This window comes from Toxotes jaculatrix, chromosome 10 (genome assembly GCF_017976425.1).
Source record: "Toxotes jaculatrix isolate fToxJac2 chromosome 10, fToxJac2.pri, whole genome shotgun sequence".
NCBI classification, from domain to species: Eukaryota; Metazoa; Chordata; class Actinopteri; family Toxotidae; genus Toxotes; species Toxotes jaculatrix.
The window spans coordinates 13,911,032-13,934,998 of NC_054403.1; the positions used below are offsets into that span (position 1 = coordinate 13,911,032).

General features: G+C 42.8%; 4 protein-coding genes across 7 annotated transcripts; 2 read left to right on the plus strand and 2 right to left on the minus strand.

The window, feature by feature from the left end:
• Positions 1-1,991: 1,991 nt before the first annotated feature.
• On the plus strand, positions 1,992-7,779 carry LOC121188959 (osmotic avoidance abnormal protein 3). 3 transcript variants are annotated; one of them, XM_041048913.1, is made up of 18 exons: positions 1,992-2,197; positions 2,326-2,380; positions 2,471-2,538; positions 2,623-2,673; positions 2,807-2,935; positions 3,020-3,094; positions 3,181-3,263; positions 3,410-3,520; positions 3,756-3,884; positions 4,939-5,075; positions 5,154-5,362; positions 5,455-5,520; positions 5,626-5,740; positions 5,814-5,938; positions 6,115-6,234; positions 6,421-6,588; positions 7,116-7,266; positions 7,413-7,779. In XM_041048913.1, exons 1-18 carry the CDS (start codon positions 2,171-2,173, stop codon positions 7,484-7,486), a joined length of 1,893 nt encoding a protein of 630 aa, XP_040904847.1. In that variant the 5' UTR covers positions 1,992-2,170; the 3' UTR covers positions 7,487-7,779. The 3 variants fall into 3 exon arrangements, with proteins under 3 accessions (XP_040904847.1, XP_040904848.1, XP_040904849.1); XM_041048914.1 differs by having other exon boundaries at positions 5,629-5,740; XM_041048915.1 differs by lacking the exons at positions 7,116-7,266; positions 7,413-7,779 and having other exon boundaries at positions 6,425-6,584.
• Positions 7,780-7,900: 121 nt separating this feature from the next.
• On the minus strand, positions 7,901-8,921 carry slc35a4 (solute carrier family 35 member A4). Its single transcript, XM_041048916.1, has one exon. It carries the CDS (start codon positions 8,919-8,921, stop codon positions 7,944-7,946), a length of 978 nt encoding a protein of 325 aa, XP_040904850.1. The 3' UTR covers positions 7,901-7,943.
• Positions 8,922-9,497: 576 nt separating this feature from the next.
• LOC121188961 (SLC35A4 upstream open reading frame protein) lies at positions 9,498-10,722 on the minus strand. The gene is made up of 3 exons (XM_041048917.1): positions 10,708-10,722; positions 10,225-10,323; positions 9,498-9,703 (listed from the first exon to the last, which is right to left on the minus strand). Exons 1-3 carry the CDS (start codon positions 10,720-10,722, stop codon positions 9,506-9,508), a joined length of 312 nt encoding a protein of 103 aa, XP_040904851.1. The 3' UTR covers positions 9,498-9,505.
• A 1,019-nt stretch (positions 10,723-11,741) lies between these two features.
• Positions 11,742-22,698, plus strand: hmgxb3 (HMG box domain containing 3). Of its 2 annotated transcripts, XM_041048910.1 has the most exons (22): positions 11,742-11,861; positions 12,414-12,576; positions 12,729-12,903; positions 13,507-14,007; positions 14,163-14,270; positions 14,438-14,572; positions 14,702-14,946; positions 15,313-15,422; positions 15,524-15,604; positions 15,871-15,953; positions 16,050-16,157; positions 16,321-16,461; positions 17,020-17,327; positions 17,508-17,635; positions 18,687-18,818; positions 18,917-19,101; positions 19,201-19,423; positions 19,673-19,806; positions 20,208-20,327; positions 20,505-20,714; positions 21,025-21,659; positions 22,413-22,698. In XM_041048910.1, the coding sequence occupies exons 2-21, from the start codon at positions 12,437-12,439 to the stop codon at positions 21,622-21,624; spliced, it is 3,867 nt and encodes a 1,288-aa protein (XP_040904844.1). In that variant the 5' UTR covers positions 11,742-11,861; positions 12,414-12,436; the 3' UTR covers positions 21,625-21,659; positions 22,413-22,698. The 2 variants fall into 2 exon arrangements, with proteins under 2 accessions (XP_040904844.1, XP_040904843.1); XM_041048909.1 differs by having other exon boundaries at positions 21,025-22,698.
• The last annotated feature ends 1,269 nt before the right edge of the window (positions 22,699-23,967 follow it).

Here is a 23,967-nt window from a genome sequence, read left to right on the forward strand (position 1 = left end):
AGGGATCACTGAGGCTAACTCTTTGCTCTCTGCATCTCTGAAGTGAACAGAAGTTATAATTCTCTGGGGGTCTTCAATAATACACGACAGACCCTGAAGTGGTTCCATCTGTCTAATAACCACCTCATATGCTTCCCCTCTCTGGATAACCTGTCTCAACTCCAGGAAGTGAGGGTAGACAGCAACCAGTTACCATTTTGATAAATGAGACTGGAGCAGCTTGATATACTCTGTGCAGGGAGGAACCCCTGTCAATGTGACTGTGCCCTAAAAGAGACTATCATCTTCCTTAACAACACAGACACTACGTCTGTGGAGGACTGGCCTGAGGAGTTTGTGTGTGACACACCACTGGCCCAGCAGGGGACTCGGATGATGAATCTGTCTGCAGGAATGTGTGTGAAGCCTGACTGTGGAACACAACACCACGGCTCTCCTCCCTGTATGATGCTGTTCATTGGCTTACTGTCATTCCTGATTTATTTTTGTTAATGCTCGCCTTTCTACCACTTTCTAACGAGGCATCCTTTATAAAGAGTTAACGAGGTGTAGCTAATGGTTGAATTGTGTCATGACTAGTCCCTAAGGGGACTGTTTTCTGAGCCCTTTTTATGTTATGAACTCTGTTGTGGACTTTTGGACATTTTCAGTTTCAGTTTAGTTTTATTTTGAAAGTATATTCCTTGTGTATCATGTCTTGTACTTCCTCTCTGTGTTTGGTTTCCCGCCTGTGTGATTATCTGCCCCACCCTAATTGGGATCACCTGTTTCCCATTGTCCTGTGTTTTAAAGCCTCGGGGTTTCCCTGTGTTTTTGGTCAGTTCGTTTTTTGTCTCGTGTCTTGTCTCATGCTGAGTTTCAGGCCGAGTCCCGTGCCTTTGCCTCATGTTTTGGTCTCTTGCCCTTGGCTCGTGTTTTTTCGCCTTGTCTTGCCTTTCGTCTTTACATCCCAGGTCAGGTTTTTGTATTAATTTGTTGCTTTGTTTCTTGTTAGGTTTTGTTCCTTGTTTAGTCTTTCTGATTTCGTGTTTACGTTTTAGTTAGCCGTTTTGTTAGAATAATAATTATTACTTTGGATTTCGTCTGTCTTAGAAGGCTGCGTGAGCGTATGCAGCCGGGAACAAGCTACTGGGAGAGGAGTTTTGGTCGGGAAATGCTCCGCGACCTAGTGATGGAAAAACCATGGATTGTGAATGTGTTTCCAGAGGTCGCCGTACTGTCGGGACTGTCCCTGTCTGGTCCGGCTCTGGTCGAAACCCAAGGTTTTAAAAACAAACTGGTCAAGCACTTCGGGAGTAATATAATTCCCCGGCCAGCCTCCCAATCAGCTAGCCTCCGGCCAACTAGCCTCCGGCCAGTCTCCCCTGCCTCTGCATCGGGGATCCCGGCCACGTCTCCAATCGGCGGTCCGGCCGACATCAGTTGCTCCTCTCCCGTCAGCGGTCCGGCCGACCCCTGCCCCTCGTCTCCAGTCGGCGGCCCGGCTGACACCTGCGGCGGTCCGGCCGACACCAGCGCCTCGCCTCCAGTCGGCGGCCCGGTCGACACCTGCTCCGCGTCTGCGGTCAGCGGTCCGGCCGACACCTGCCCCCCAGCCAGCTGCCTCCTTATCTCCGGAGGGGACTCGTCTTCACCCCCGTCGCCCTCAAGCTTCACCTCCAGTGATGGCTCGCCTTTGCCGCCGCCGTCCAGCTGCTTCACCTGTCCGGTCAGTCTCCCAAGCGCCTTTGCCTGTCTGTCCAGCCTCCTGGTCGGCCTCCCCAGTGTCTTCACCAGTCTGTCTGGCCTCTGGGTAGTCTGCCTGAGGTCACCTCATCTGCCCTGGCTCAACTTCCAGGCCGTCCACCTGAGGTCTCCTGCCTCTCTCACCAGCTCTCTGATTGCTGGCCCTGACTCCCTCCTATAGACCCCTCCATCCACCCTGCATAGTGTTTCATGTCTCACTGTGGGCCGTCGGGAAGCCGGCCCTTAAGGAGGGGGGTGGGGTTACTGTCATGACTAGCCCCTAAGCGGGCTGTTTTCTGAGCCCTTTTTATGATCTTTCCGTCCATCTTGGTAACCGTACCTGGATCACTTAGACCAGTGAAAGTGGATTCTGGCTCATTAATATTTCACTCCATGTGTAATGAAATCCAGGTGACCCAGTGACTGTGGTAGACACAAGCTCAGGATGGCCACTGTGAGCATTAGTGCACCTGTAAGTATTTTATTTTTCACCACCTTTATAATATATAATGGCAGAATATACTGTAGAATTTAAGGGGGTGAAGAGTGTCTTATGTTTTGAGTCTCTCGCTATCACTCTGACTTTATCTTTTTATGCAGGTGTGTGAGGGAGCTGAAGCTGTGAGAGTGGGAGTTGTACTTACTACAGTCCCAGGTAAAGCAAGGACAAAAATGTAAAATCTGTATAAAATCTGCTGTTCTGTTGTTGAGGATTTGCTTTTAAATGTCTGTTCTGTGCTCTCAGAGGGTAAAGACTGTGTAGTCATTAGTGAAGACGGGCACGGTGTGAACTATACATCAGGAAAGACTAAGGTAGAACATTTACTCAGTCACTATGCAGTGTTAAATCATTTGCTCTCTGCAAGTCCTCACTGCAGGAATTTGTTTTTCAACCAGGAAGCAAAATCCTTCTCCTTTGACCAAGTTGTGAATGTTGACAACATACAGGTACGAAAGAGCTTCTGACCTCTGAGTCATACCAGTGTGTTCTATTTAAGCTACTCTACAAAATCTCTTTACATTTTATCTCTACCAAATATTGCTATGTCTGTAAACTCAAGGTCTGAATCTAAATCTGCAGAGTTTCCACCCTGAGCTGCTGCAGCCTCTCACTGAGTCCATATCCAGTGGTTATAATGGAGCTTTGCTGACATGTGGGGCCTCCACAGAGAAGATTTGTACTCTGATTGACCACAGTATCATCAAACAGGTGCGGCCCGAAACCAAATTACACTCAGTACTGGCAGATTTGATGTTTTCCCACGATTAATCTTACTCTCGACTCTTGTCTTAGCTCCTGGCAAATCTGTTTAGTCGCATGTTGTCACACGAGAAAGAGGAGTTGTTCATCTCTGTGTCATTCCTTCAGGTTTGTCCTTGTGTAGAACAGCGTAACCATAAATCATATTAGACACAGAGTGGAAGAGGATAACTTGTGATGTTTTCCAATGTCAGTTTTATCCAGATGGCAGTGCTGTGGATCTCCTGAGCCCCAACAGGCAGACTTTAAAACTTGTACAACACCCAGTCCTTGGAAGGTGAGTACAAATTATGACCACCAATGTTTCAAGATGGATACAATAACTAACAAATATATATTGAAATGGATTATATATGCAATAGTTATACCCCACATGTACATTTAAGTGTATAATATGTAATCCAAATATTTTTTTTTTCCCAGTCTTGTAGGAGGGTTATGTGAGGTGTGTGTGGGTTCTGAAGAAGAAGCCTATGCTCTGTATGAAACATGCAGGGAGAAACTGAAAGCCAAAGCAGGCTCCATTTCCAACAGGTAGTTCAAATAAACTCAGAGCATGTAATCCTTTAACTTAATTACTCTGAACTGGATTAATTACAATGTTTGATCAGGACAGAGCTAAGTGTCTTACTGTTGCATTAGTGACAGGATTGTCACTTAGCAGATTTACCTCGGTGCTTTCTGATCAGGTTGTTGTACACACGTTCATGTTGCCCTGTCTTGAAATGTATGAACGAATGTTCACGTTCATGGTGTTTGTTTCCCTCAGATGTAGTTCCCTGTTCTCAGTGGCTGTTGAGTGGAAACTTCATCCAGAGGAGGTGGAGTCGGAGGTCTGCCGCAGCAGACTGCAGCTGTTCAGCCTGGCAGGAGGAGCCAGCAGGACTGACCTCAGAGGGTCAGTCGCATACTCAGATATAGTGAGCTGACTGTTGCAATACCTAATATCTGGATTGGTACCAAATCCATTTTTTTAGCCCTGTCCTGTGCACTGGTAATATTTTAATGTTGTATGTTGTTAAAACAACCCCAAACCAAAATCTATTTAATAGCTTTTAATGTTTACAGCTGAACTGCTTGATGGATTGTAGTAGCTGAATGATGGCTGAATTCCATTTAGCTGCTTCAGTTTCAGGGTCCTGTTACAGTGCATTCTGGCTCACTGTCAGACTGTGATGACTTACTGGGACACTTAAGCAGAACAGAGCTATTGTTAAAGTAACTCATTACTTAATTTACAATTAATTTACAATAATTAATTTACAACACATCCTGTGTTCTAAATCCATACTGCATACTAATTCTGGGCAGTTTTTGAACATGCAGTGTATTCACCCTGGAAAAGTGCCAAAATAAAGCATACTCAAAACAGCTAATATGCATACAGAAAGCCTTGATTTTTGACTGTTTTTGATGCACACTTCTTTCCCACACAACACAAATTACACAGAGGAAAAGGAACTACTCACAGGCAGAAAATATTCAAACTAATTGTGAATGGTGCTGAAACACCTTCAGTAACACCTTAAAAAACAGAAAATAACTTACACCTTTAGGAAAAAAAAAAACATTTTGCTGTCTGTGATGTTTCATTGGTAGTGGCTGTTTGCCACACATTGTGTCATTTCCTATTTGTTAGAAAAAGGTAAAGGATGTGGATTTCTTGTGTGCAACCTGCAAAAAATTGTACACTACAAAGACTAGTGTAGTGTGTAGTATTCACCATTTACAACTAGTATGTAGTACAGAACTGGAACACAGCGTCTCAATGCAATCTGCCTTGGCATTCTCATCACACGCAGAACACCCTTGATTTTTCAGCCTCATAACTTATTGTTTAAGGTAACTCTAAAGCAACTCTAATAAAGTTGGAATAACCCTTTAAGATTGCTGGTTGCAGAGGTTTTTAAAAAATGTGTTGGACTCAGTGGTAACAGCTGAATATTCTCCAGAGTCAACCCACTGGTGACGGTTGTGGACCAAATCCCATGTGGAGATACAACAACTGACAAGCTCCTTCCCTTCCTCCTGCAAGAGGCCTTGACAGGAAACAGTAGGACTGTCCTCATCTACTGTATTACCCCTCAGGGTAAGTAGTCCTCTGCACCCAGTAACACTAACTTGACGTGGGTGTTGAAGTGGTGTAAAACTACTCTTTACCCATCAGGTCTTCTAGATGATGAGGCCCCTTCTGCCTTAGCTTTGGCCCAGAAAGTGAGAAGTTTGGAAACTAAAGCCACTGTTGGTCGCTGGTGTCCAAGGGCAACCGAACAAGAGATCCGAGATGGGATCATGCATCTCCAAAATGTCATGAAGTCACAGGGGGACAGTGAAGTAAACACCTACAGGCTGGCAGAGCTGACTCAAAACCTGCAGGTAACTCTTTAGATGGGCCTCATAGTAATAGCACAATCTCACCAAACACCTGTAGGGAGTTCATAACTGAAATACTGTGATCTCTCTGACAGGTTGTGAAAAATCAGTCATGGGAGAAGAGGAGAGAGGAGTCAAAGAAGATAAAAGGCAAAACACAGGTTTCCATTCAAGTATTTACTTTTCCACACAAGTTTAGCAAATGATAACAAATGATGTGTGCTCCCGGTCTAATGAAACGAGCACCGTGTTTTGCACTGACTCAGCAGAGCTGTCGGACCCTGAACGATAACTGGCACAGCGGCGATCACAGAGAGAGTACTGACGCAATGAAATATTTACAAGACCAGCTGAAACAAGAAATGGAAAAACACATCAGAGGTAATGTGATGTGACATGTAAAAGTCTTCATCTTAGGGACATCGGTGATTTTGTGTGTTTCTCATATCCACAGAGGGTAAAGGGAACGTGGAGAAAGTCCAGGAGAGAGTTGCAAGAATCCAGCAGCTGAAGGAGGCTCTCAGAGAGGAGACACTGAAGAACAGCACTGTCACAGAGAAATCTGAGCTCTGTCAACAAGTAATGCACTCCATATAAATTCTGCCATTTCAAATATACTATTGTTTACCTATACAGCTGACTGGAAAACACATCTGCAAGGCTGTGTGAATACCCTGTTAAACATATAAATGAGATTTGTGTGCGGGAGTGGGCAACCTACACTAAGACATTTATTTTGCCAATTTAATGATCAGTGTCAGTTGGAATACAATAAAGCGAAGGAGCGGAGGAGGCAACTTAAGGAGGATCATGGGAGATTAATTCAAGAGGAGGTGGAGAAGATGGAGAGAGACTTGGCACAGGACCAGCTACCGGTGAGATAATGAGATACACTTGTTTAACATTATTCAGTTTGTGATCTATCTTAGCTAAGGATGCTGAGTCAGTTTAAATTAATGCAAGGCTGGATTTATGGTGGGCTGGGGAAACCTCTGCATTTGCAACTTAATTCTGTTATTTCCTTGCATTTTTTTTTATGGTTCCATCCATTCTTCTGTTAGACAGAAGGGCCCCAGAGAGAGCTGCTGGTGCTGACCAGAGAGAGGCAGGTCCTGGTGCTGCAGATAGAGGCCTTGCGCACTGAGGCCCTGCAGGCTGAGAGAGACCTGCAGGATCAATACCAGAGACACCAAACGGAGCTACATTGCCTGAGGGAGGAGAGCCTGCAGGTGGGAGTTTGCTGGACCAGTGAGAGAATATTGATACAAATAATATGTCAATTTCTTTTATTTAATTAGTTTGTCACTTCTGGGAATCTCTTTGACCAGTAAATGAAAGAGTGATTTAACATGCGTCTTGGTCTCAGCTCCCAAGAACAAGAGCTGAAATTTACTTTACTGACTTAGATTTTATGAGAAAACAATTCCGGTGAGTTTTAAGATTTTCTAATTCAATACTTAAAGAAGGGCATTTGGTTCTTAGAAGTCACTGAGAACTGCAGTTAAAAGCCACAATTAGACTGCTAAAACGTGTTTCTGAGCCATTCCCAAACATGCAATTTAAAAAACAGAACTGCAATGGATGCAATAAATAAATAAATAGGATCTTGTAGATTAACACTACATATTGGGAATACCAAAAATAAGTATTTTAGCTGGAGCTGCTTGATCAACTGTTTGCAAAAAATAAAGAAGCATCTTGGCTGCTACACTTCCTGCAACAAGGCTATGTTTTTCTGGGTTTTACCGCTCTCTAGGTGTTCAGAGTATTTCGTCAGGTAAGTGAGGAGCAGAGGAAGATGTCAGAGGGCAGATATAGAAGTGTGTTGCTGGAGGCTGTGCAGGATGCCGTCTACCTCTCTGCCCAGAACCAGCAGCTACAGGCTGACAACAAACAACTGCTCAAAGGTCAGTGTACACTTCTTAACCTCTACCGGGTTGGCTGTTATATTACAGATTGAACTGAAAATCTAAATTAAATATTAAAGAAATGCACAGAGATGATAGCACCGCTCTCCAGCATTTTAAAAAATGTTCTTCTTTTTCTTTCACAGCTGTGGGAGAGTTAAAAGATGCTCTAGCTGCAAGAAGTGATCCTAAGGCTGATTTGTTAACCCAACAACAATGAAATATGACCAAAAGGTGTTTATGATTCTTAATGTACAGCATGAGAAATAACACTGATTTTGACATTTTATTGGTTATTATTAACACACTGTATAACACTTTATCTTTTAAATTCTTCTTGGCAGAGAATGTGACACAAATCAGAAAAAAAAAACAATAGCAGCACTCTTCAGAAATGTTTAAGTGAAGATATAATTATCTTGCATTAAAATCTGAGTTTACTTGTAAAAATGTAACAGAATTATAAATTAAACTCAAAAATATGATGGAAATTGCCATGTGTTGGATTCTGAAGTCCAGTTCAGTCCTAGACTCAGAAGGCAGATAGATAGAAGGCAGAAAAAAAAAACACAAGAAAAAAACTAAAAAGTCATAAACTAGGAAACAGAAGAGTTCAGAAAGACTGTGATTAGAGTTTAGATTAAGTTGGACTTGTTTTTCATTTGGTGTCCACACTTCTACATGTAATAGAGATAAGCTGCCAGCCCAATCATAGAAACTGGTAGGAGGAAAAAAGGAGTGAGCTGCAGGCCTAAGGTGGCCCAAGACAACAGGGCATTAACCAGCATGGAGCAGGAAATGACAAAGAGCCTGGTGATCCCGCTGCCGTGCTTGAGCACCACAGACATTAGGAGTCCGTTAGCTGCCTGCCCTGCTATAATGACCCAAACCACCCCTGAGTATCCCTCCAGGAAGCTCTTTTCGCTTGTTAAAGAGGAGAAGGAGGACAGCCCATTGATAGCTACACCAAATACATAGAGGTAGAGATTCTGCAGGCTGAGGGGCAGCTTCTGGCTCTTCAGCACCCTCTCTGTGTAAACTGCTGCCAGTCCTGAAACACAACAGTACACCAGCACAAGGAAAAGCCCCCAGGCTGTGATATGAAGCCTGGGACCTTCCTCAGCTTCAGCCCTCTCAAGGTACCCCAGATCCAGGGTGCTGTAGCTGTGACACACCCCTGCAGCCATGAGGAACCCCAGGGCCAACCACTGAGCAGGCCGAAGCCTCTTGCCCAGGCACACAGAGTACAGCACAGCAGTGGAGGCAATTTTAAGATTAGAGAGGACCTGGTATGAGCTTGGGTCCATGTAGGCCTGCATAAGAACTACCAGGTTGTTGTTGAGGGCGTAGAGTATGGCAGGGACGGCATAGGGGGCCACAAGGAGCAGAGGTGGAGGAGCATGTAAGGCAGATGCACCCCCAGTTAGAAGAAGGGTCGCCAGAGAGATGAGCAGTTTAGCTAACTCAATCATGACGACACATGATGAGGGGTCGAAAGGGATTCGACCGTCAACTTTGGTGAGAGTGATGAGTGGTGCATGAGAGCCATAGATGAGGATCATTAGCCCCAGGAGGCCACCCCACTGAATCCTTTTCACCCACTGTCTCCTAATCCTTGTTGGGGAACTGGTCCCCACATTCTGGATCACAATCATCCTCAGTGATGAAAACTAAACACTTTTAATTTCTAACAAACCTGAATACTAGCTATAGTGGAAAAGCCCTCTTTTTAAAATGGACAGCTATAAATCTCAACCATATAAATATCAATTCAAAAACACTTAAACACATCATTTTCTGTATAACTCTGTATATGTAACTTGAGTTGAACAATTAAAGATGTGGGAAACATCTGGAGGAATTACTGCTTGATTTAACATGACTGGCTCAGATAGCTGCTCCAGGCAACAAAACAAAGAGAAATTATGAAATTTCAAATTGTGACCAAACCTTGAAACCTTGCAGGCACAAAGTCTTACATCTTGCTTTCACATCTAACACAAGTGGAAAAGAAACAGAAGCTGTATTTAAATGAACGTGTAACGAAAAAACAAAAACAAAAAAACAAAAAAAACAACAGTCTTTTACTTTGAGTCCCAAATGAAATTCCAGTTATATCAAGAAATCTTGAAGGCTGGTCTGTCACAAGCCACTGACAAGCCAGCAGCTACAACAGTACTTCTTCTTGTGCCTGTTATGCCACTGGCAAAAGACCGTGAGGCCTAGAAGTCAGCCCAAATTACTTTGGTCCTTTTTTCAAGGTGTTCATATACTCTTTCACGGTCCTTTCAATGTTGGGCACTTGATAGTTCTGTGCTGCATACATGCCAGTAATTGTTCCCAGAAGCACTCCGAGGATGGCAGAGGAGCGTAGCTTGGCCACCACATAACCAGCCAGAAAGCCCTTCAGGAATGGAGATCCCAACACTGAGCTTCCCTACAAGAGGAAAAAAGTGACAGCAGAGTCTTTAGCACATCCCAGTACAGGGTAAGGACATACTGATGGTTATATAAAAAAAAAACAATTAGAGTATCAATAGTGGACAAATTCTTATATTACAACAATAAAACAAAAAACACAATAATCATAAACATGATTAAACAACAGGCAAAGCTAACAGTTACAAAGAAATATAAAATTATACTAAGATATGGACTCATATTTTAAAGACCTTGGTTTATGGAGTTCATGACCTTTAGTAAAGAGAACTAGTTTAAAGTGTTATTAGTAAAACGGTGAATTATTGGCCAGCGTTTCTCCATTTACATACAATACTATACAATATATGAGACTAATTACATTAATTGCAACTGTAAATATGTTTAACAGTCAAGTATGACTGAGTAAACTAACGCAGTCATATTTGACTACCTAGTTTGGCAGATCAGGGGGAAAACACTTTCAACAGCTTATTCTGCTCATGTGGTCAGTTATCAGGGGCTGTGAAAACAACTCACCTGAGGAATTCCTTCAGACACCTGGTTCTCCACTCGCCTCTGGATCTCTTCCAGCTGATTCTTGAGCTGCGTCAGATCTTTTAACTGTTTCAGAGGATCCTAAAATAAAAACCAGTGTATCACATTTTTGCAAGGAATCAGTGGCACCAACAACATTAATGTTAAAAGGGGGCAGCTAACGTTGCTATACAAACAGCCTATAGTTACAGTTACCGACAGATTTTCCTATGAAGAGCTCCTGCAACAAAACAGCTGAGTAGTTTTCTCGAAGTTTGCTGGTTAGCTAACAGCAGTAAAACTTAGCAAGCTCAAGCATCGATTAGTTTCAGTCAGCAGCGACTCTTGCCCCTGGTAACTTAATTCTAGCACAGAACCAACTGCTGCTGAGATGAACCTTTTTTCTGCCGTCCTCTAGAAATTGCTGTCATCTGACGAAACACGTGAAATTGATCATTTAAGGCCAGAGCACAGTAACTCACTCACCTTGTCATCCGCCATTTTTGCTCAGTGGGGTGATCAGCGTTCGGCTCATAAGCCTGAACTGCTTCTTCTGAAAGAGCTCGATTAGTTTGGTCTATATGTGATATTTAAGGTCTTAGAAAAATGCAAGAACAAATCGCCTTTTCATCCTGTACGAAGGCTGAACCTGAAGACCATTAAATCTTGTAATGTTGAGAAAGCCGAACACAGTAAATTGTGTGTATGATATAATATATTTCTATAGCTTATTATCTTCTGGTGCTTTATTTATTGTTATTATTTTATTATTTTTAATTTCATCATTCTTTCTGTTTTCTCTGCACCGTGCAGTTTAATCCACCGTGCCATGACTTTCCTTGTACAACATTTTATTCAATAACTTTGCTGAAACATAACAATAAACAGCACAAAACTTGACTCTATTCATATAGTCAAAAACAGTTTTATGCATAATTTAATGTGTATTTTTTGCGACTTTCCAAGTAGTCACTTTATCCCACATCCGATGCACGTTTGGGGGATTTAGTCGCTCATGTGATCATTTGCCACTTGTCTGGGTCCGGGGCCAGCCTCGGGTCCGTGTTGTGGGGGCGGCGCGGGCCGGTTCGCGGCGGGGCTCCGGCTTTGCGCCGGGGTCCTGCGGCGCCATCGGTGGGTGGTGGGCTCGGCGGTGCGGGTGCTCGGCGGCGCCCGCAGTCCAGGATGGGGATCGATCCCTCGACTCGGGGTGTCTGGGTCGCACGCTCTACCAACTGAGCTAATTAGACGATAAGTAATTACTTTAATATGTGTGAATAAATCAATCAGTGAAAACAGCGCCTGCTTGTGGCCATAATCATCATTCTGAAGGTCTATGTACGCCGTCTATGATGTACGCACGCCTTACTTTCACGTGTTAAAAACGTCTTCTGTGGTTGGCCCGTACTTGTCTATTCCGGCATTTGATTGGTTGAAGACCATAGCAACAAACCGCCATGTTTTTTTACAAGTCGACGGGAAACGAAGCTACTTTACAGACATAAACGTATCGCAAATCTTTGATATAATATCGAGCATATACACATTTCAACTGTAATTACCGTCGGCGCAATGCCTGACTTTTTCGGCGACTTCTAGAGGTTGTTCAGAGCTGTTTGTACACCCGCGGGCTATAGTAGGTAAGGCTTCAACAAGAAGGCATTTCATTGGATAACTCGTGACTGTAGAAGCAGTATAAACACACGCCATTAAACCTACCTTTAAAGCAGGGAAGGACCAGTGTTTTTAACATGTTAGCGCTTTAGTTTAGTGGTCTCTCTAAGAACCTTGTGCATGACATGTTTCCATTACATTTTATTTTGACTAAGACAGTGCAGTGCTATATCCTCTCTGCACGAAGTACCACCCTGCAGTCACACTGTCCTACTTTCAGCAGCTTTTATCAGACGAAGTGTTTTTATTTGCCTCCCATCAGCTGTGATATAGCTATCCACTGCACTGCTATAATAAGCTTAATTAATCCAGTGCTTTCACCAAAGCACAGAGGCCTGATACTGCACAGTCATGCTCATCATTTTCAAATTAGGGTGTTATGTGCATAGTGCTAAGTTCTGCATTTTCACCTACGTTTAGCCGAACTATTGCACTCTGAACAACACCCCGGCAATAAAGTGTGCCTTCATGAAGGTTCAAAAATGACCAACAAACTAACCGCATACTGTTTTTTTAAGCTGGCCCCAGATCTTTGGAAAAAATGGAGAAAGTGGAGGTGTATGAGGTGGTGAAACTCACTGAGGAGGTGGAGAGCTGCTACAACCACACTGAGGTGGCTACCCCAAAAAAGAGGAAGAGCAAAACTCAAGAAGACACTGTTGAGAAACCTAAGAAGCCAAGGTAATGTACATCGCCCAAAGGAGTTTCACACACAGCTGTTAGAATATCATAGCATATGGCTCTGTCTTAAACAGGGATTTAGCCTCTAAAGATTAAAAATGTCTCTCTCGTTGTCATGCACTGATTACAGACATGGAATTTGTCTGTCCTAGGTCTGCCTACCTGCTATACTACTTTGATGTTCACCAGATTATGCAACAGGAAATACCTAATTTGCCACAGTCAGAGATCAACAAGCGTATCAGTGAGAGCTGGAAAAGGCTCAGCGTGGCTGAGAAAGCCTACTATCTGGAGAAGGCCAAGTCTGAGAAGGAGGGCATAGATACAGTAAGCTACACCAACATTTGCAAGCAATCCACTGCATCTGAGTATACTGTGAGCCTTTTATTTTATTAATCATCAGATTAAGATTTCCTCATGTAACCACTAAAATAAAAGTAAACCGACCCATGTTGAAGGAAATTTGAAGGTGTACACATCTGTCTGTTACAATTCATTCAAAATAAGCATTTGTCCTGAAATCCAGCCAAATTTATTAATTTAATAACTTTTATGATAGAAATGTGTATTCTGTCAAACAGAGTAGAACAAAATACATAGTTGTAAATTAATGGGGGTGCTGAGTAGTCAACCCAAGCCAGTCTTGTTTTGGTTCAGGCTGCTGAGCCCCTCTTAATGATTATGCACTGCAGCGCACTCATGCAGACAACTGAAATGATTTCATTTGTGGTGAATACATTGGGTTCATGTAACTTCAGATGAAGTCAGAATGAAATGACCCATTAGCCTCAATTATCACAGCATGGATAGAACAGCTTTTTCCCGCTTTGTCTCTGCACCAGCCTAATTGACTGGTGGCTGCTCTCATGTCAACACTATTCTATGAATGATCATGAATGAACCATCATGCTAACCTTATATTTCCCTCAGTCCTCACTCAGCCCCTCCAAACACCTGCCAGGCTTCCGCAAGATCCTCCCCAGAGCCAGCTATTTTCTTTTGTCCAAAGGGTGCCCCTCTGGTCACCAGCCGGGAGCCTCTCAGTCAGAGGTGTGTGCGGAGTCTCTGGACCCTCCAGCTGAAGGAGGCTTGCCCTCAGTCTGCCTTACCCAAGAGCCCCAGTTCACACCTCCAGGGTTGGCTGGTGAAGTGGAACTTTGCGAGCAGCCCATTGTTGTTGACAACATAACAGAGGAAGCAGCAGTGGTGTCTCGTTCCACGGTGCTCCAAGGAATTCCACCCACCTCTTCCGCCTCTGTCTCATCCAAAGCCGCGGCCTCTACGGACATTCAGGCCTCTGAAAACCTCACAACGAATGGGGTCACACTGAAAGGAAATAAGACAAGAGCTGCTGGCAGTGGTTATGGCAGGTCAATGGTGCAGCAAATACAGGGGGAAACTACACAGGTGGTTGCCATCATACCCTCCCAGGTGAGACTCAGTTGCTTTTCTTCTAGATAGAAGAATGAGCCTCATTTATTCAAAGTTTACTGGGACTTGATACTTAAAAATCTGTGTAGTTCACAATTCTAATCACAAAGCAGTGTTGTTACTGATGCAATGAAGTGGTTTCTCCCTCACTTCAGAACCTGCTGGAACCCAAGGCTTTGGCAGGTGTCAGCTCTGTGGGCCCAGTGATGATGGTCTCTGTAGGAGCCAGTGTAGAACAAAGTGCCAAACCTTCATATAAAATGGTAAGTACCCATGGAATTCATCCAGTGTAGAGATGTCAGCACTGAAACTGGCATTCATAGTCTCTGCACAGAAAAAGAAAGTCAAGATCATTATCTAGATGTGAAAAATCAGATTAGTGGGCATGGTTGTAACAGTTGAGAGGCACAAACTTTCCTCTTCTCTGCAGTCTGTGAAGACATACACCAGGAGAGGTCGAGGGAGGTGCCTGAATCCTGGATGTTCATTTGTGTATGTTACCCGCCACAAGCCACCAACGTGCCCTGAATGTGGGAGCCGCCTCGGCGGAAAATGGATACCTGCTGTAAGTGTCGAGCACTATATGCACAAATAGTTAGAGATGTTTAAACGTTTAGTTTTTAGTACAGTGATTCAGGCTCCAGTTTTGACCTGCGGTCCAAGTCAATGAAGTCTGGCTCCTTTTATGTATTAGGCAAAGAAGACACAAGAGAAAGAAGCAGCATCAAAGCAGTTTCCACAGAAAGCTGAAACCAAGCCTAATGAAAGCTGCCAGCCCACACAGTCCCCTGCTCAGGAGGGGAATGCTGATGTCAGTAAAACAAACACCACTGGGAGCAAAAAAGAAAGGCGAGTTCAGTGCTGCTCCAGAAAGCAGCGTGGAGTTCCAGCTGGAAAGCCGCTGGAGGGCAGCAACTCCAAACCACAGGAACAAACAAAGTGAGCATCCATAAAGTTTTAATGCTGTTAGCTCAGTCCACATTCAGATATTAAGCGTGTTTAGTCTTCTACATGGACTCCAACTGCATTCTGACCATGTGGACTGTAACAGTGGGGTAAAAACTGCACTGTACACTGTATTTACATTGCCTTATTTTTTTTTATCTCCCATCATAAATATTTCTTTTTATTTGAAAAGCTGAAATGTATAAAAGTCTAGGACAAAGACCTGTTATAAGCCTTAAAATATAAATGGAATGGGGACATATTGACACCTCAGTGTGTTCTTATAGCAGCTGTTTTTATTGCAAGTTTTGAGAATAGTTTGCATCTTGCCTGACATACTTTCCTTCTGTCCATTAATAGACAACTGAAAGACAGTACTAAAGGTGCCACAGTCCAAGGTCAAGACAGAAGCAATGCCAGTGTTCAAAAGAGGCCTGTGAGACGCATCCTCCCTGCCTATTATAGCACAGGTGAGATCAAACATGCAACGCACAGGAAATGTTTTGTTGTCTGTGTTAAAATAAGCTGCTGCCATACTGATCTACATATTTGCGTGTGTTTGTGTTTCCAGGGCGCGCCTTATTTCAGATCATCACTGTCCCCCCTGAGAAAGGAAAATTTCAGACTGCAAACAACAACAAATCATCAGCAGGCACTGTGCTTTATTTGATTTTTATTTATAAATAAATAAATATATATTATATTATATTATATTACATTATATATTATATATAAATATATAATTATATTTCACAAGGTGTAAAGTTTCAGTTCATAGTTTGAATATAGCTTTCATTCAGTGTTTATTATTTTTATTTGCGGACGACCTTTATTATATGGAGCGGAAATGAGGCATCTCTCTAAGTAACTCTTTGTTTCGATTGTCATAATGTGGTTTTATTTTTTTCTCAACCACAGTGTCCCGAGAAAGTTTCTCTGGTCTCAAACCCAGCACTTTAAAGCAGCTCGGTCAGACAGTCGCGTCAACCACAGCCAAGCAGGTTAACACACAAACACACACACAAGCAGACTAACTCACACACACTAAAGAAGCTGATTTAATCTCATTTCCTGAATCTCTGCATGTGTCTCCATAGGATCCTCCTGTCTCTGCAGATGGAGGCCAGCCCGTGTCTTCACTGACTGATAGGAGAGTGAATATCCTGTCAGTCGTGCCTTTCAAACAGCACACTGTCTCTAGCTTTGTCAGTATACAACCATTCCTTCTTGTGCAATTTAGCCTGCTGTAATTTTTTCCTTTTTTTTATTGGATTACACTCAATGGTCCTTTATGAAATGTGGTTCTGTCTCTGACTGCCCCTTGTTTCTTTATTAATGGGTAATTCTAGCTCTTCTTTATTCTCTTAGGACTTAGGACTGTCCACAGCACGAGGCAGGGGTCGGTGTAAAAACCCGTCCTGTGACTATATGTATAAGAACAGGCACAAGCCTGCGGTGTGCCCAAAATGTGGCTGTGAGCTGACCCTGAAGAACACCAAGGGAGCAAAGGTGAAAGCTTGCGCCTTCCAGTTTAGTTTCCAGCTGTACCCCAGACTTCTTGACCTCTCTTTATGAGCCTCAATCTTGGATCCCTGAGTAGTTTCCTCTTAACATTCATAAATCTAGACTTAAGACAGACGAGAACAGGTCTTTGATGTCAAGTCATTAATCTTTGCAGTTTTCTCTCCAAGGCTTTCAAGCAAGCAGAGCTGGTGTCATCCTCTACTTCCATAACACCCTGTTTCTTCTCTCTTTGTATATTTTTTATGTGCATTTTGTTCGGTCTATTGTTAAAAATTCTATTAGGATTTTATTGGTCTTTGCTCTAGTAGTATTATTTTGTTCATACTGACATCAACATCTCTCCACCTCAGTTATTAAAGGAAATTAATTTAATCTTGTAGAAACACAAGAACAAGCCTGTATATACAAACCTTTTCTTCTTCTCTTTCTTCTTTGCTGTAGCAATGAATCTTGTTCATTGTAATGATTATTAAAGCACTTACCTTCTTTTATTTAATTTTATTGTGTTTTATTTCTCGTATTACCTCTTATTTCCTTTCTCAGTCTGGAACTCTGCTGGATCCATACCAGGCCCTGAGTCCTGCTCAGAAGGATATCCAGCGGCAAAATACGCTGCAGCTACTGCGCCGTTCCCTGCAGATTCCCGAAAATGAGACTGAACTTCAGGAGACGTTAAACCTCATCCAGGAGCTCAACAGTCTCCAGATTGTCTTGGTTCAACCGGGTGACCAGGAGCATGACGACAGCGCAGGGACGGAGACGCTGGTTGAGTCTGGGTGGCCTCAGTTCTATGAATCAGCAGCTACTCACTGTGGCCTGTGTAACTACCCTCTGTTCAAAGGAGGTCAGAGGTGAGAAGATGGAAAGTGGGATAAGAAGAAGGAGATATTTTGATCTGTTGGATGATATGAGATCGTCCAGTGTTCTGTTTGTTATGGTCCAGTGTTTTTATTTGTTAGAAGAAGCAAGTTCTGTTTTATTTCCAAATGTAGACTCTTACGTATGTCCGTTTGTGTGCTTGTGCATCGTAGTACTGTAGCAGGACAGGAGGACTGCTGGTTGCTTACCGAGACTCTAATCCAGACAGCGTCTCTCCAGCTCAAGGTGTGTCTCAATGTTCAGTGTCTGGCTCTGCACAGCTTCACTGACCTGCATCCAGGTAAATAGCAGCACTTACAATAACTTTTGTTCTGTATTTCTACATTTTCACCAAGCGTCAAGCACCAGAGCCTGGCTGATTTTCCTTAGAGATTAGATTGTGGGGTTTGCCTCTGGGAATGATGTGCATCACTGCCAGTTCCCCACTTTCAAAAATACACAGAGGTGGAAGCTTCTGGATTTATTACAATTAAAAAAAAAAAGTTTCCTTAATAACACTGCTATTTTACTGATTGGCCAAAAGGGGGCAGTACAACCATGTATTACATGTGCACAGCCTGCAGCATCTAAGATTCCGGTAAATGGTTCATGTGACCTTTTTCTTGCAGAACACATTTTCCATTCCTTTCCCCTTTGAGACTCCTTCATAGGGAAATGTTTTACATGTTTTGGGAAAGTGATGAATACCAGCCAAAGAATTTTCATTTTAAGACTCTGCAAATACAAAAAAATGCTACAAACGCTGAAACACATACAAATAGAGCAGCCGCATGCTAAAAGAATTGCTGCAGTGGAGGTGGGAATGGACTGATGTTTGGTTAAACAGCAGTTTTACAAATGAATTTCCGCACAAATTTCTGCTGGTACAGTTGAGATGCATTTCAGCACACCTTTACATTAGCCTACAGACTGGATAGCAAGTGTACCAACCGACAGACAGGTCCTCACATCTCAGAAAACATTGAATTTCCTAACAAGCCTTATTTGGATAAACACGCCACAATTGAATGTTACTTTCTGGCATGATTAAACATCACAATTTAATAAAGACTTAGGTTTAGCCTAAAAGTATTTGTAATATTGCTGCATATCAAAATCGAGCCAGTCACTCCCTTCAGCACCCCCAGAGCACTTCCAGTGTAGTACGGTTTGTATGCTTTGTCCTTAGGGGCCACCATAACAGAAGACCACAGTTATACAACATTACTTGTGTCTTGTGTACTGGTAACAGCAGTGCTCTGTCACAGTGCATGGGATGTTTTTTTTTTTTTTTAAATGTAGCCTGTAGCCTGTAGTAAAACATCAATTCTCTCTTTCTTTTTTTTTGACAGGTTTGTTCAACATTGGGAACAGGCTGTTGGTGAGTATTGACCTGCTCCTGAAGATCAGGGCAAATATCAAACTGGGCCAAGCCCCCTCTCAGGCAGCCAGGACTGTACTGGACCACATCCCCAATCACCCTGGTAAATTCTGGATTCAACTCTGCATACATGAACTCTGCAAATGTCTTTCCTAGTGTATGAGATTTTTAATAGTCACTTCTAATCTTCTGTATTGGCAGTCGACGCACTGAGCCCAGAGGAATTATCTCAAATTCAAGAGCTTCTCCTGAGTGGCTACTGGGCCTTTGAGTGTCTGACGGTGCGAGATTACAACGATATGATCTGCGGCATTTGTGGTGTCGCTCCCAAGGTGGAGATTGCACAGCGATACGCAAACAACGTGCTGGAGCTCAAGAATGTGGAGGTGACAGATTTATTGCAGAATTGTTGACATTAAGCCCATTCTTAGAGATGTTTAGCAGTGACAGTGTCTTCCATTTCCCTGAACCATACTGTCTCGCAGTTTACTTGGCCTGAGTTTTCAGTCTCAGATGAGGTGCACGTGGATGACTTCTGGCTGACCATGGAGAGCGAGGCTATCGAGCAGGCAGCTTTCCCCACCGACATCCCCATCACACGTGTGGATGCCTCCATCATTGCCCCCTTCATCCCGCCTCTGATGAGGAGTCCCACTGTTATTAACACAGAGAAGGACAAGGGCTTGTCACACACACAGCAGCCGTCAGGTAGTGAGTCTTTTAAACTGTTACCAAATCTTGCGGAAGGATTCCAGTTACAGCTAATTCATTAGCATTAGCATCATGAGCATAATGTTATTATTGCATGAAGTACTAACTTGTATTATTTATTAATTTCTGTAATCAGCTGTGTGCATACTTTTTATGCATCACTGTGTTTAGCTTTGTGTTAGTTGCAGTGGATTACGCCGGCCATGGCCATATTTTTATGAGAATTGCTTCTTTCATCTGTCTCAGGAGATCCATCAGTTTTGGTGCGACTCATTCATGATGGTCAGCTGAGACTCGACAAGGTTGAAGATCACAGTGAAGAGGAGCTGAGAACAATACTGGACAGCTGTGGCGCGAGCATAACCCCAGGCTCCCCTAAGGTGTGTGAGGGAAGGGAGAAGCATGTGCCTATGCGCTTATTAGTCTTGCACGTTTTTGCTGTTGTGTGTTAGTTACTTGAAGCAAACATGTCGACTGTAAAATACTAGTTAGGACTGTTACTGTTAGGGAAACTATGCTGATCATGTGATAAGCTCTTGGTTTAGTGAACAAGAAATCCTCATCCCCTTCCCCCGCACCCCGGGGCTGATAAGACTTTGGGTCTTGTTCAGGGGTATTTCAGCAGGTTGGTTTGCTTGCTGTGATGGGAACTTGAGTTCGGCTGAGAGATAATTTCCTTATTCGATTCTTTAAGTTTGTGTCAATCTCATCTCTGACATACTCGTGTCTGTGTTTGAGTTTGTTTATATAAAAGCCTTCTTTTTGTTTCCGTCTGTGTTAGAGTGAGCTGCTGGCTTCTCTGATCTCCTTGTACACACTTGTTCATAGTGGACTTGCCACCGGCCCACAACCCCCTCCGCACCTCACTGCCGGCAAGCTTTCCAAGGTCTGCCCCCACAAGGTAAAAACAGTAGTCCTGTCATTTTTTTTTTTTTAAGCAGTCACCTAAACCCATTCCCCAGTCCATTCAAACGTCCAAACCAACAATCTCTTTGTGTCTTTTGTGTTTGCCTACCCATTTATGAGGGTAAGGGTTTCGAGCACTAATTGTCCACTTCTGTCCCATTCCTGTGTCCAGGTGGTGTGCGGCTCTAAGTACTTGGTAAGAGGAGAGACGGCTCGGGATCACGTCGATCTGCTGCTGTCCTCTCGCTACTGGCCCCCAGTGTATGTTAGCGACTGTGCCCGTCAGGTGGCGCTGTGTACAGACATGCAATATCCAGAACTGGCAACCCAGATGTGGGGCAGGAACCAAGGCTGCTTCTGTGACCCCTTTGAAAAGCCAGAGGTGGGTGATTTCAGTATTACATGTGAAGGAAATCAAATTTCTTGTGGTTAAAATGGAAAACAAAATGTGCCACCTGATTGCAGCTGAACTGAAAAATATAGACTTGTTTTAAACTTATGTTTACAAAATTAGTAAAACATGAAGTGGTAAAACTTTGATTTGGTTTTCATCAACTTTGTCCGTGTGTCAATTCATTTTTGGGGGATTTTATTTTTTATTTTAGTGGGTCTCACCTTTTGGTTACATTTGGATCAGAGAAGAAGCTGTTAATACATCTATCTATGTTGAAAATCTCCTTTGTTTTCTTCAGTTTGTATCGTGTGCTGAGCTACAAGACCAGCCATACAGCGCTGACCTTTCCCTGGTAGCGGAAAACCAGCAGGTCCACCCCATCACCAAATCTTCTTCTTGCTGGCTGGTTAATCCTCCTGGAACGGAGCAGCCCCTGGAGCCTCTTGCTCCAGAACACCACTCAATGTCCCTGTGCAGAGACCTGGAACCCTACATCAGCCTAGTGGCTGAGCTGGAGAAAGAGAAGGAAGACGACGATGATGGGGGGGCAGAACAGAAAGAGCACGCAGACAAAGCTGAGAAAGACTCCACAGAGAAATCAGAGGACTGTTCTTTGGCGAGCCGTGCACGGTGGAAACCTGTGGTTTTCAGCAACACGGCCTATTACTACCTGTACAACCGTCTGGTAGATTTCCTCACCAGTAGGGACATCGTGAGCCAGCAGATCAACCAAGTGGTGAAGGCCTGCCAGCCTGGAGAGGTGGTGATCAGGGATGCTCTGTACCGGTTGGGAGTGGCACAGATAAACACGGAGACAGCGGAAGAAGAAGGAAGTGGAACTGAGGGACAGACACACGAGGGAGGGACAGAGACTTATGAGGTTGTCCAGCCTGATTAAAAATATTGAGGATGGACAACTGGATGAATCAACAGGTAGGCAGAGGGATGGACCGAATGTATAGATGGCTGCATGCAAAGAGATGAGTGCAGAAAATAAGAGAGACGGCCATGAGGGAAAAGGAGGTGCCATAAGGAAAGATGAGGGTGTTGCCAAGAGGGTCCAAGACGGGACAGTGCTAACTCTTCATCAGTAATACACTGCTGACAGGTTTTTATCAATGTGAGGATAGAGACTGAATATGGATGAACTGGGTTTAGTTTTGCAGATGTGGGCCTGTTTATTGGTCAGTAATGTTTACTGTGAAGATACTAACAGACATTATAGTCATTTTTTAACTATCTGTAACAGTGAGTATAAGTCAGTAAGTCAATATGGTGGAGAACGAATGTAAAATGACTAAAAGAATGCAACACTTTTTTTTGGTTTTGTTTTCTTACTAATATTCTGCCAAGAATTAAAAGAACTCAAAGTGTATATGTGAAGGTGACATAAACTTCAGTCCTAAATCTAAATCAGTGAAAGAATGTAAACAGGATTTTAAAAGCTCAGTTACTTCAGAGCCTAAATGTAAATATTTAATCATGAATAGTACGGTGTATTTATTGTCCCTTTTACGTCCAGAGACATTTCTGCTTTGTGTTTCACACTCTTACCTCCCACCTGCCACTTGTTGCCTTTTGGACCGATGTTTGCTTTTGAAAAAAAAGGGTGACAAAATATGCATCTGTTCATTGTGCTGTATCATAATGTGATGATGGACACTGTGGCCTTTTGCTTTATTTCAGCTCCTTTGTCAGTGTAGATCCATACAACGACGTGTACAATCAGTGGTTTGACTCATCTCAACCGATCAGCCTGCAGCCACTGAGAATAAACTGGAGATATGTAGAGGACTGGAATCCACTACACGTCCACTGGAATCAGTCACTAATGCTGGTCAATGTGCTAACAAGGCCTTCTTGGATCTGCCCAGGCAGCTGTGTTGAAAATTGGCTCATTTGCTGAAGTTTCAAATGTTCAGTAGACACCTGTGAAGTCCTGTTAATTCAACTGCTGATGCAACAAATAAAAATAAAGGAATTGATGATCTTCACTGTGTTAATAAAGAATACAAATCATTGTGTGATGCAGTGTTACTCCTGCTTACTGATGCACTGTGACACGTGGCTGTAACATTTAAAAATGTGGAGGAGCAACATTTCTGTGACTCTGCTTTTTAAACTGAATTGCTGAAAACTGCTGTGAAGGGACACACACACAATCTCATGTTGGCTACAAACCTAACAACTCTGAGAGGGTATTTTAGTCATAGCTTAACCAAAACTACCCACCAGAATTACTATCATTACCATTACTAGCTAATTACTAGCTAATTACTAGCTAATTAGCTATTACTAATGTGACATGAAAAGAAGCTTCAAATTTTATCAATGTCATGATTATCTTGAGCGCCACAGAGAAGAAAAGTTCCAGACTGTGTAAAGAGTAAGACAGAGAAACCTCAGTTTTAAGCGAAATGCTGATGTCGAATCAGATAATCATAGTCCTACCATCGTTAACTAGCGTATAGCTCTTCAGGCTAATATGTTTTATACACGTAGTCATGTACACTTGACACCAACTCCTTCCATATTTTATGATTTTATTTCTTTATTTATTTTTTCTAAGTTTGGACTTCCCATAACAACCCCATTTTTAGCACCATATCGCTTCAAATTGTGGGTTTTCTCCCTCAAGCAAAGTCATCAGGATTGTGGATTTATGGGAAATGTGTGTAAAGGACTCAGACGACTTTGACTCCACTGAGTTTCAAAGAGAAATATTATTTTAATACTGTGTGGAATAATGGCTGTTTTGAAAAGTGCCATATAAATAAAGTTATTTTTATTATTTATTATTAATGTTTTGAGTGCAATATGATGCATCACTGTGGGAATCCCACCAACTAAACCGGCTACATTACAGAGCTATCATTTTCATGAGTGCTCTGACTATATAAGTCTAATAAAGGTTAAGGTCATACAACATAAACATTTTACAGTTAAACTTTTCAAAATGTTTCAAACCATAACAAGAAGATTTTTAAAGAGGAAACATCAAGACAAATCACAGAAAGGTTTGTTTGTGCTGTTAACAAGATCATTAAAATGACAAATGGTCTTTTTTGGACAAACACGTCACAGTCATGAGAAGAAATGACTTCTTAGGTGTCTGTGTAACGGGGGTTTCAGACATCTGAGGATCTGTGGGAAAGAGTATTGTGGGACTCTGGCAGAGCAACAAAGGCACTGTGGAGATAATTATGTTTCACTCAAGCTTAGTAAAAAGAGATAATAAAAA